Source organism: Eupeodes corollae, chromosome 1 (assembly GCF_945859685.1).
Source record: "Eupeodes corollae chromosome 1, idEupCoro1.1, whole genome shotgun sequence".
Classification (NCBI taxonomy): domain Eukaryota; kingdom Metazoa; phylum Arthropoda; class Insecta; order Diptera; family Syrphidae; genus Eupeodes; species Eupeodes corollae.
Window position 1 is genome coordinate 138,047,189 of NC_079147.1, and position 13,331 is coordinate 138,060,519.

At 32.0% G+C, this 13,331-nt stretch overlaps 1 protein-coding gene across 8 annotated transcripts in view; it reads left to right on the plus strand.

Annotated features, from left to right (window-relative positions):
• LOC129942914 (protein Malvolio) overlaps positions 1-13,331 on the plus strand; it is a 63,904-nt gene that overhangs the window by 34,486 nt on the left and 16,087 nt on the right. For 5 of the 8 annotated variants that reach the window (XM_056052050.1, XM_056052048.1, XM_056052051.1 and 2 more), the window contains exons 1-10: positions 689-847; positions 4,970-5,200; positions 5,267-5,451; positions 5,520-5,684; positions 5,765-5,903; positions 10,940-11,095; positions 11,171-11,329; positions 11,400-11,845; positions 11,920-12,035; positions 12,100-12,191. In XM_056052050.1, the coding sequence (XP_055908025.1) occupies positions 4,973-5,200; positions 5,267-5,451; positions 5,520-5,684; positions 5,765-5,903; positions 10,940-11,095; positions 11,171-11,329; positions 11,400-11,845; positions 11,920-12,035; positions 12,100-12,191 (1,686 nt within the window). In that variant the 5' untranslated portion in view covers positions 689-847; positions 4,970-4,972. The other 3 variants (XM_056052047.1, XM_056052046.1, XM_056052045.1) reach the window with 3 other exon arrangements.

Genomic DNA, 13,331 nt, shown 5'->3' on the forward strand with positions numbered 1-13,331 from the left:
CTTGACTACGTAGCCACTAGCTTAGTGATACCCCCATTGTTCACATGCTGAAGTTTTGAAGTGTTTCCTATAATATATCTAAACAAAAGTACCAAATTCTATTGAGATAATACCAATAGAAGAGACACCAGGTAGATCCTGCTCTAGATGGCGACACTTATTGCTAATAAGTCGCTAGTATCGCACGGCGAGTTATTTAAACATTTTATGGGTCTATCAAATACAACACTCAATTTTACAGATTTGGATTTTATGGGAAATTTACTTACAATTTGTAATTATTCAATGATAATATTCTTAATTTTAAAGCGATCTCGATGCATTTTAACTTGTTTAGAATGATGCAATTGAAGCTGCATCTACATTTGTATGAAATCCCAGTTAACTCGGAAGAGGTTTGCATTTACTAATTTATTTGATTTTCTGGAAATATTATGGCAACGCTTTTCCATAATCAAGATTACCGGTAATTCCCCAAAGATCACATATGTATATTATTCTACAAAATTGGATATCCACTTTTTACACATTCAAGTACGTACATACATACATAATGTATGTTTATACATACATAATGTATAGTTATAAATATATAAATATACATGTACATGCATTTAATATCTTATTTTTCTTTTGTGATACGACATGACTAAGTCTTCAATTTAAATACTTGGCGTTATCGTAGATTTCGTCGAGGGTAAACTCTATACTGAGCTGGGTGGTAGTGTGGCAGTATATTTTCACATTTCGTTTGAAGGCGTCGCCGTCGCCGGCTTAGTGATTATTTATCAGAACAAAAATCCAAATTTGTATTTATTCTGACAGTTTTGAATACAAACAAAAAAATGTTCGTAATTTAGTGTGATTAAAGGCATTTTTTTTGGCACAAAGCAAATTTATCTACAAATTGATTGACATACGTAAAAAATTATAATTAATTACGAGGCTTAACAATTGGAAAGCTTATATTGTTATACAAAAATTCTGAAATTATAGCTCAATTCCTACGAAGGTTAAAACTAAAATTTATATTTTTAAAAGTTTGTGTTGTGTCAGTTTGTTTAATATTTTCAAAGAGGTACCTTGTGTCTTTCTTTTTTAATTTTCTCGTTTACTTCATAATATACAAATATTTAATGAACAAAATAAAGGATTCTTTAATCTTAAGTGGTACATTCTAATATATCCTTTAAAGTTATAAAATTGACTACTTCCTGTTGTAATTTGTATAGATAGTAACTACCCATGGAAATAAATCAGTCTCGTGCATATTATCCTTGATAATTATTTTTTGAATCTCTAATTCTGATAAAATAGATGTTTTTTTGATGGGTTTTGTGTGTGTTATTATTTATTGTTTTAGTTAAAAACTGGTAGATTTTGTGGTGGTCACTTTTCTTTGGAAAAGTGACTTGAAATGTGACAATTTTTGACAGTTGTTTTCACCAGTGTCAATATGTCAAACATTTAATACATTGTATTTTTCATGCTAAAGAAGGTGTCAAAACAGATTATAATTGGATTAAATTTCGATTTTACCTAATATCAACCTCAAATTTATGAAAGGATACATCCCAACTCAAGAACATTGGTCAGGTTCAGACAACATAAGGGACTTCATGTCAACAACATTCTTTGAACATAAATTTCAAAGTTGGAACTTTACTTCACTAACCTTCGGCTCATTGTAAAAAAACTACTAAAACCTTTATTGCCTCTCCTCAGGCAAGTAAGAAGCTCATCACGATTTATCTTTTGTAATGTAAAGAAATAATTCTTATTTCTTTTTTAAATTAAGAAGGAACCCTTTTACAGAAAACATTAAATGCAATTGTGCAAAAAATAAATAAATTATAGAGTAGTAAAGCTCAGCTTTCACTTGAATGAAAAAACATGATCACCTGTCATTTTGAAATAAGTTGACTTGACTTGATAGTTAAGGAGATTTTTCTTGACTTACTTTCCATACAACTTTCCAATAAAGTTGCCTTAATTGGAAGGCAATTTTTTGGCATCTGGCCAATCAGATACTGGAAACTTGCTTTACTTTCAAGTCCCTTAAGTCGTCTGAACACATTTTAAAACACTAAAAAAAAGGTATCCGGGTACCCTATCTACTTAAATTGAACCTATAGCTATTAAGTCAAGAATTTTGGATAATATTGAATAGAATTCAAATTTTTCACTAAAAGCATTGATCACATTCGTAAAGAAAAAAGGACAGGTTCGTTGGATTACACTCACCTTTGTCTCCTTAGCCTGTGAAAAATATGTGTACGATAAAGGATTTTGTTGCTTGGGCTTATGTGGGTTTCAATGGTTAAAATCAATCAATTTATTTTCGATCTATATCTGTCAAACACAAATTTCCGCTGTTTTTGCATTCCTTGGAGCAAAGTAAATTGATTTATTTTTTGATTTAACATCAAATCGCATATCTGGATTTTTCGGCAGATTTATGCTATGAAGAGAAGACAAATCCATCAAAATGTTTTTGAAAACTCAACGACCAAATTACCTTCAGATGGATTTTTTTAATTTTTTAATAGAATTTAAAATGGATTTCTAATAAAGCAAAGAGGCCAATAAAAACTCAAAACCGTTTTAACTATACCAATAAAGTAAGTAGTTTTATAGTTACCGTATTTTGTATGGCTAGTTGTCGTTTGGTGCCGTTTCGGTTTTAGCTCAACGGATAAAAGATTTTAGTTCTGTTTGCTAACAAATTTTGTTTTCGAAGTTTCATAACAGAATTTTATAAAAGGTCGAAGAACTGAATACCAATTATAAAAGATTGCAGTTGTAGCAGAAATGACCAAATTATATTTTCTTTTTCTTCTTTAATCAAGATCATACTTAATTGTTATTTTTTTTTTAAATTGCAATGTAAAATATTATAAAAACAAACTAATTCAAATCATATAATAGTTACAAGCTTATTTTCTAAAAAATATGTTTCATGAAACCACACACGTGCCTAAAGTTATTTAATGTAGCCATTGTTCATATATTAATCTAAGCAGGTCTAACACCATATTTCGAAAAAAAAATTCACATTCAAACAAAATAGACTTTATTTTTAAAACTTGTAAGAGTCGTTATTGTAATTGATTTTTTATCTCTTAATTGACAAAAATATAGATAAACAAAACGGGTGTTTCTTTAGACGTGTCGTTTCCAATAAGAGAAGGGTCTTTTTGAAAGCTGTCACTTGATTTATATATTCTATATGGGAAGTAAAAGAAGTCTATAATGCCAAGGAAACAAATCAATATGAACGGAATATTATGGCGTATTTAACGCAAGCCTATTTAAGAATTGGCCTTACAAAAGAAACACAGAATTTTAATAACATGGATCCCTGAACTCTCAGGAAAAAGTTTTGACGAAACGAGTTTCTTCCCTCTGATTGGCCAGCTGCCAAAAATTTACCTCCCAATTAAGGCAACTTTAATGGAAAGTTGAGGAGAAAGTTAGTCAAGAAAAATTAAGTCAAGTCTACTTCTATCAATATGACAGTTGATCATGCTTTTTCATTCAACTGAGAGCTGAACTTTATTACTCTATGATTTATTTATTTTTTGCACAACTTCATTTAATGTTTTCTGTAAATGGATTCCTTGACGAGTTGACAGTAAGAAATAGGAAAAGAAATTAGTAATATTTCGTTGCAATAAAAAATACAAATCGTGATAGACTTGTAGCTTGCCTGAGGAGTGTTTTTTAGACAATAATGTTTTTGGTAGTTGTTGTACTATGAACATAAAGTAGTGGTTTGCGAAGCAAAGTTTTGAATTGGAAATTTATGACACTTGAAAAACTAACTAGTTGCCTGGGTCGAAATTTACGTTCAAAGCATGAAGTTGACTGCAATTGAAGTCGTCTAAACCTTCCCATTTTATTGCACCATTTCCAAAATTAATTAATATGTTTTTGTAGCTCTTTATAATAATTCTAAAAATTTTAACATCACCTGCATAGATTAACGATATAAAATTATTTAAAACAGAAGCCAAATCATTAATAAATAATATAAACAACAATGGACCAAGGTGACTCCCTTGAGGTACACCAGAGTTGACTATAAATTGGCATAAAGGATTACTCCTGAACATAACACTATGATATGACGAAATCCACGTAATGAAACGAACTCAATTCACTGGTGACTTATGCGCCAAATTGGCTGGCTTACGCACTTAATAGTTGTCGGGAATTAGGCTGGAGTTTATTCGAGCTAGCCACGGAGGCTACTTGCCCAAAATCATTTTTAAAACATAATGGCAAACCCTTATCTTCATAACAAAACTACATTCTTGGTCTTAACATTAAATTATATTTTTCTTAAAAACCACACGTTCCAAAAAACACCCTTTAGTCAATCTAAATACTAGTAGAACAAACTTTATTAATTTAATTAAAATTAATAAAAGAAAAAAGAAAACCGATTCACCTGCTCAAATAACAATATTATTGTTTTCTTTGTCTTCTTTTTTTGAATTGAAACTTAAAAATGATAAAGAAAATATGAAATATGAGAAAAATGAACACAATGAAAAATAAAATGTAAACCACATTCTAGGAAAAAACACGAAAAAATACATTACACAAAATGTTTTCGTATGATTCATTTGTTTCAAATGATGTGTCTATGCAATGAAATTCTTCTTCACAATACAAAATAACCCTTAGGTGCATCAAAATAAAAACATGGTATCATTTTCTTTATGTTTTTATAATAATAATCTTTATTTTAACGACTTTGAAAACACAGTCAAGACAAACAATCTTATGAGGCTTAAAACGGAAATATTAAACATTGTCTCGTCACCATAAATCTTGTTTGCTATCATCAGTCAGTGAGAAGTTAAATCTTAATAAAAAATAAAAATTAAATTCACTCTCGACCGCAATGTTCGTTCTTTTTTCATTTTCATTAATTTATTTTCTCATTCATTTTCATACACAGAATATGGCAACGAATGCTGGCTACGATGATAATGGTGATACAATCGAAGCAGCGCGGGTAGGCTCAAACAATGCAAGTGATTTCTCATCATATTCAGCACAGCAAAGAGTGCCAGCGACCATCGCTTACAGTAATGACCCACAAATTGCCCCAAATGAAGGAACACATTTGAAATCAGCAAGACAAGCATATTTCAGTGATGAAAAAATTCTAATACCCGAAATTGAAAAGGTTTGTTTTTGTTATCCTTTTAAAGTTAAAGTTTCACTAAAAGATTGTTTTTATTTCTCTTAATAGGTCGGATTCAGCTTTAGAAAACTATGGGCTTTCACTGGTCCAGGGTTTCTTATGTCAATTGCTTATCTCGATCCCGGTAACATCGAATCTGATCTTCAAAGTGGTGCAGCAGCCAAGTATAAGATACTATGGGTTCTTTTCGCCGCTACAATCCTGGGATTGCTAATGCAGCGGTTATCAGCAAGGTAATATTATTTATAAACAATATTTAATCGATTATCTTATTTGAAAAATAATTGTCTGTTTATCACAGATTAGGGGTAGTAACAGGCTTGCATTTAGCAGAAATGTGCTACAGGCAGTACAAGAAACTTCCACGCTTCGTACTTTGGATAATGATCGAAATTGCGATAATTGGTTCCGATATGCAAGAGGTTATTGGCACAGCAATTGCGATATACCTTTTATCAAATAAAGTGTAAGTGTTGCTCGAATTTTACACGTAGCCTCTTATCAAACATAGAGATTATTACTATTACGTTAAAATTTCGTTTTCAGTATACCATTGTGGGGTGGAACGCTTATCACCATTATTGACACGTTTACGTTTTTATTCTTGGACAAATATGGCCTGAGAAAACTTGAATTGCTTTTTGGCGTACTTATAACTGTGATGGCTGTGACATTTAGCTTTGAGGTAATTACTATTTATTTTAAAACATCCTACACACCGCAGTAGCCAACAAACAAAAAAATGTAAACAATTGATTTATTATAATTTTTTCTATCCGCCCCTCCCGACTCGATAGCAACACAATGTATTTGTAATTTCAACAATTTATTAAAAGACCTTGGACAAAAGAAAAAAATTGAATAGGGGATAATATTATTGCGACCTAGCGAATTGATATCAGCAGTGTGAGATTATTTCCGCAATAATGTATTGTCTGTAATTAAAGTAACTCACTTTGATGCGGTGTATAAAGCTTTATCAATTGAATGTTTAAGTTTGAATTTGAGAGAAAACAATTAAACAAACCGACATTGAATATGATTATTTTATTTACCTTAGCACTCTTAACAAATGCATACATTTTTTTATTTTTATTATTTATTTCTAATCATGTGAAATTAAATCCAAATTAACTTTAAAACTGTATAAATATTTATTTTATAAAATAATTAAATGGTTTGATAGATCTTTACATGAAAAAAGAGGGATAGAAGTTTTCTCTAATTTTCCGATCGGAAGAAATTTAGAAAACCAAGTCTGATCGTATGTTTGATTTTGTTCGGTTTCATGTTAATATGGTTTTTTATAATAATCTTTTTAAACCTTTGTCAATTGTTTTATGCTAAACTTAGACTGGATTAAAGACCATTTCACTTGTAAGCTAAAGACCAGATTGGTTTTAGTGAAATATTTTAATTGAGTTTTTTTTTTTTTTCACTTGGGTTGTATTGTACAAAATTATATAAATTTTTTAAGTTCTCAATTTTTGGATGCAAAAATTAAAACGTTTAAAGGGAGAGTGGGAATTTTTGTATGGGTCGTGGTCCCCCTTCCTATAGAGATGAGTCGCATATCATAAGAACGGCATTTTGACGTACATTCACGCATACTAAAGTACCCGTGGCATGATGGTTAGTGCGTTGGACTGTCATGCAAGGGGTCTTGGGTTCAATCCATGCCTGTGCCACCTTAATTTAAAAACTTAATTTACGCGGGTACTGCCTCTTGCGAGGAATTGACAAATCCTTCAAGAGTAAATCTTGTCATGAAAAAGTGCTTTCTCAAATTAGCCAGTTTATGTTTTCCACGGCTACTATTGTGCTTGTTACGATTAGCAATATTTTAAGGGTAATTCCTTCTTATAATTTACGTACTCAAGACGCCGAATGGAAAATATAAAAGCAATTTATGTTTAAGAAGTATAGTAAATAAACCCCGCCCTTACCACAGCAGCACGCTTTACCTACATTTTTAAGATTTCGGTACAATTGTGTCTTAGAAATATATTCATGCATAGAAAGGTTAAATACAAAAAGAAAAATTCAGTTTTCTTTAGTTAATTATCGTTATCTATGTATCATGTTCTCTAAAAAACAGTGTACGATTGAAAAGTAAAATTGGAACAAGGTTGCTCTGAAGACGCTCAGTTCAAGCTTAAGGTCAAAAACGGGTTATGTTGCATAAGGGTTTATGTAAGAGGACAGCTAGCACTTTTCGACAGTTTAACAACGAATACAAAACAGACTTATCTCGACGCAATCGTACTCATCCGAATGGTTCAAATCATTACAGAGACATATATACAAAGCTTCGTTTAAAGACATGATACGAATGGCTTATTAATAAACAATAATATTACACAAACCTCTATAACAGCATGACAGATCGTCTGCCAATAAGTGGCGTTGGTATCTTCCGTAGTACAGGCCTTGTAGACACATCACAAAGTCACGATTTTGCTGTTCCATTTTGAGTAGCAAAACTACCACTCCAGTGTATAAGCAGTCGTCAACGTTTAAAACGGGTAAAGTCCAGTAGGCTCGTAGGGGTCAGAGATACAAATCAAAGAGATAACACGGAAAAAACTTTATTAGGGGCGAGCGGCAATACGAACGAAAGACTGACGGATAGAATGACTATGCCCCGTGCACCAGGGGTGTTGGGGGTGTAAGGAATGGTTCGTCTTATCCTTGGTACGTGCAAGGCCATAACGTTTGGAAAAAGGGACCAAAATTTCCATTTTCCTTTTGAAAAATCAAAACACAATTTTTAATAATCGGATTACGGAAAGCATTCAAAATCGAACCTTACAGCTGAAAAGTTTGCCAATTTTGAAAATCACTACTTTCTGATTGTTATTTGGGTGTGATTTATATTGCTTATAGAAAGTACGACTTTTGACTCCATATTTTATGGCAGTGGTAAATCCTGATATAAAACGAATTTAACCCTGGACGTCTTTCACTCAACGATGAACTTCTTTAAGGTCTTTCAAAATAAGTTGTTTAGCAATAAACAGTGGAACAAGATCGTCTTGTGACTTACTCTTTGTTAGGGGAAACCTTAAACATTAGACTATCATTTGAAAAAAAAGCAATTAAATTTATTCGTGAAATATGTATATTCATGTTCGAGCTACACTTAGTCCAAAAAGTCTCCGTATAGCAGCCTGATTTTAGTGTTTTTTGAAAAAAGTACTAGGAAGTAATGTAAAAACGACAACATTGAAAAAAACTTAGTTCCCACCTTTGTCTTTTTACCAAATATTAAAAAATGGGATTTTCAAAATACTTGTTTAATAATAAAAAGCTGCTGACGTAGACTTTTTGGACTAGGTGTATATGCCGTTGCTGGTTTTTTTGTAGGACTATTTAACTCTTACCGGTCACATGGTGTTACGCATTACCCCAGGCTTTGTATATTCCTTATTCTGCTGGCTGCTTGTGGAAGTGGAAATAATATTTTTCTCTCGCTCACCCGAAATGTCTCCACTTTCAATACTAACGCCAATGGCTCGGCATCCGGTCGCCCTAAAAAATGTTGCTCATGAGTACTATAGTGTTCATATACAAAGCCCCAGGCTTAAAAAGTGTAATTCGAGTTCTTAAAGTTTTCAAATTAATACAATTAACGACATCTGACGGTGGCAGGCAAGTTTGCGAAGAGACTTCTCTACATAGTAAGCCAAAAATTGCATACCGTCGGTTTGAACTTTTGTTTCCTTGGGCTTGGGTAATTAGTTACCTCAGTCCGGCCGTAACCATTATTCAATACAAATATGCTTTTTTTTTAAATTGACATTAAATTAACCTACAAAAATCTTGATACATGTTAAAGAACTCTCCAACTTAAAATATACACACACTGGTTGAAATGGGTTTTTCATCTTGGGGTAATGTGTTGCCTCTATTTGGTCTGTAAAAGGTGTGGCCCCTAAGGGATAAGATAAACATGTGTCCTTACTTAAAACTTATCGCTAAACGGTATTTTAGACAGTTGATCTGTATGAATTATAACTTGTATTGGCTGCGTTCAATCTCGTGTTGGATAGGTGGATTTTTAGATACCTTGTTGGACGAGTTGGATAATAACAACTTTCAGCTGTTCACAAAAAGCAGAGAAACATTTAAGCTTTGAAGTCAAAATTGTTGTTAGATAAAACATTTAATCGATAATTCAACTGATTCGTCGGACTGGTCATCTATAAAACGAGAACAAAACAAATCAATTCTGAAGTTTAAAAAAATAGGTCATAATTACCTTCTAACATTCGGAGGCAAATAGCTTTTTAAACGTCTATTATCTACAGAAAATCCTCAAATTCAACTTCAACTAACATTTTGTACCTTTTTGTTTACCAACAAATACGAAAGGCTGAAATAAATTTTCAAGTTTCTTGAAATTCAACCATGTGTTGAATATGCTATTCTGTCAGATACATACATACCCCAGAAATTCTTGGATACATTTGGATTCCTTTTTTGACATCTCAGCTGTTTTTGATCAGTTGTTATTTTACACGTAAAAGACTAATAAAAAGGTATCTGGATACCCTATCTGTCAGAGATTGAGCGCAGCCATTATCTTACTCCCGTTTATAAGCTATAGTAATGTACGTATGTACGTGCAGAGGCCCTATTATTTAACTCGATTCTACAATCAAACTGCTCGATTTCGAAAAATTGCTACTCGGTATCTATTTGACTACTTTCGAACCAACGAGAATCGAATAGTTCTAGTATTCATTTCAAAATTCGTCATCAGCGGCACATGACTCTTTCGATTGAAGGCAAAACTTCGGCAAGTATTTTTGACATGGTTTGCTGTGCAAGTCCAGCGTTCTTGTCACCACCGATTTGGTTTCCTGTTTCCAAAAACTTCAATGCTGCTTCTAACTTAATGATGATCGGTAATGATATGTTGTTAAGTAAGAACATAAATCCGTCTTAAGAAAAACGATAGTTCTTAAAAAACTAAGACAAAATTACATATTTTTCATTAAGAATGTTTTGAAATATTCTACCGTATATACATATGTATGTATATGCTCAAACCTTTTCTCACACAGCTCCATTATGTTGGATTATCTCTTATTCTTTTACAATCAATTTGCTCGTACAGCTCTTAATTTCCTTGCAAATTAAACCAAATTCCAACGGTGTCCATTTTTGTAATAATTATTCTTGTCCAAAAATTTGATGTTTTATTTTTGTTTCTAAAACTGTCAAACAACTCGATTTTTGTTTTTAAAACTGTCAAACAACTCAATACTTGTTCGAAAGTACGACTTTTTTTGAAAATAAGTCCGATTCTACTTTCATACGTAGTACGATTTGAAAGTAGAATCGGAAATGAGTTTCTAATAGAATCAAAAGTAGAATCGAGTAACATAGTAGGGCCCCAGTATTTTTTGCTGTATCAGTTTTTGAAGAATCAAAACAATGAATTGAGTAGTCATTCACCGAACAGTCTTGGTTTGACATCTTACGAATATTTCTTGTTTCCAATACATTAAAAGTAAATTTTATAAGAATACGGTATTCTACACCAGAACCAGCCTAAAAAAGCCAAGAACTATTGAGGGTGTCTTCAAGAATATGTTGGACAAAAGTTTTCAATTAAATAGTATCGTCCAAAGTTGAATTCTATTGCAAACCCATAATATTTTTAATTTTATTTTGCATAAAAAGAATCATAAAGTAAAATAAATTCCTTTCTAGTATGTTGTCTCAAAACCTGATCAAATTGAAGTCTTAAAGGGAATGTTCATCCCTTGGTGTAGTGGATGCGATTCCAAAGTTTTTCTCCAGGCAGTTGGAGTTGTTGGAGCTGTCATAATGCCACATAACTTATACCTGCATTCAGCCTTGGTTAAGGTAAACAAACAAAATACTTTAACCAATCAGTATCAATAAGAAATAAATATAATAATAATTTTAAATTTCTTACAGTCTCGTGATGTTGACCGAACTAAGACAAATAAAGTTCGTGAAGCAAATTACTATTTCTTCATTGAGGCAACCGTTGCTCTTCTAGTGTCACTTGTCATCAATGTTTTTGTTGTGGCTGTATTTGCTCATGGTCTGTATGGAAAGACTAACCAAGAAGTGGTAAGATGCAAATATAAAAATATTTTCACTCATATGCACTTTTTTTTTAAACGAAACTTTTAACAAATAGCTCGATGTTTGTGTTAATCAAACGATGTATCCTGATGCCCAACATTCATTTGTTGATAACAACAATGGAACGGATATAGTTAATGCTGATTTGTACAAGGCTGGCCTATTCTTAGGTTGTACATTTGGGGCAGCTGCAATGATTATATGGGCTGTGGGAATATTAGCTGCCGGTCAAAGTTCAACAATGACAGGAACCTATGCTGGTCAATTTTGTATGGAAGGATTTCTCAATTTGCAATGGCCTCGGTGGAAGAGAGTTTTCGTTACACGTTTCATTGCAATCGTTCCCACATTTTGTGTTGCATTCTTTAGTAAAATTGAAGATCTTACCGGTATGAATGATATATTGAATGCAGTCATGATGCTGCAGTTACCATTTGCTGTTATACCAACGGTTGCCTTTACGTCATCCGTTGCCATTATGGGTGATTTTGTAAATGGATTGTAAGTTTGGATACATAATATATATTGTTTTTAAACTGTGTGCTTATTAATTAAATGTTTTTTATATTTTACAGGGCAAATAAAATATTTTCGATTATTGTTTGTATAGTCGTAATAGGAATTAATCTATATTTTGTTATTGATCAAGTACGAGGTGCTGATTTGGACACTTTGCTACTTGTGTTGATTTGTAAGTTAACTTATTCAATATTGGAAAACGTAGGAATGTTTAATTAATTTAAATTTATTTTCAGGCATATTTTCTATTCTGTATTTGTTGTTTAATATTTATCTCGTGATACACATGTCGGCATGCATGGGCAGCCAAAGAATCAATGACAGTCCGGTAGGTGGATTATTTTGATTTTAATTATTTTATACAAATTTAATTTGTCTGAAGGTTACATTAATAGTCTTAAGTTTAACAATGTCAAGGTATTATTTTGTAGCTATGGCAGTTTTTTGCGTTTTAATCGTTATTAGCAATTATCTTCAGAATTATTAGGTGTGGCATAGTCTATAGAGAACGAGGGCCTAGTGACTTGCAATTCTTAACCATACCTGTGTGCAAGTAATGTCAGGGATGGAGGGGAACTACGATTCCAAATGGCTTATTTGAAAAAGCAGTCTTCATGACAAGATGCAGAACCTGCGCAAAAAATACGTACATTTTAAAACTAAACAATCAAGATTTTAACAACAACTTCTTAAATTAGATCTTATCATATTTAAAAAAGTACAAGTACTCTATTCAATTTGTTGATAATTCTGGCGTGCCTCAGGGATGCCATTTAGGTACAATTCTATTTATTAACTACCCATAGGAAGCTTTTGTAATGGGTCCGATTTGTCAAATTGAAAATTTTGACATTTCTCGACGTTTCAAGGTCCCTAGAGTCCATATAAAAGATTTTTAGAAAGATGTCTGTGCGTGCGTGTGTACGTCCGTACGTTCGCGACCGTTTTTTGTTTTGTTATACAGATAATATGGCAAAAAGATGCAGAAAGGGCTCTCAAGATAAATTGCGTGGGTTTAAATAAAGGTGAACATTTTGGTTATCTTACGAACCAATGACGCTAGAGACTTGAATTAAATTTTATATTATATATTGTAACGTGATACCAAATCAGTATATTTTTGGAAAAAAATTCAAGAACGTTTTTTTTGTAAATCACAAAACTAAAAAAAAATTGTCACCTCGAAAATTTTACGAATACAAATAGATTTTATCTCCAGTTTTGTGCAACGAAACAAAACGTTTTTAACATCTGGTGAAATTTTGAGAAAAATGAAGTTAACAATATTTTTTATAAAAAATAAAAACACATAAAAAAAACATTACTCAAAGTTGGTAAAAATTGAATTTCGACTCAAATATCTTTTCAAAAATTTAAGATTATGGCTTCCAACTAATTTCAACTTATAAGAAATATTGTTTTCAACATTCAGAAAAATTTTGAAAAGATTCTAATTGACAGTTTTCTT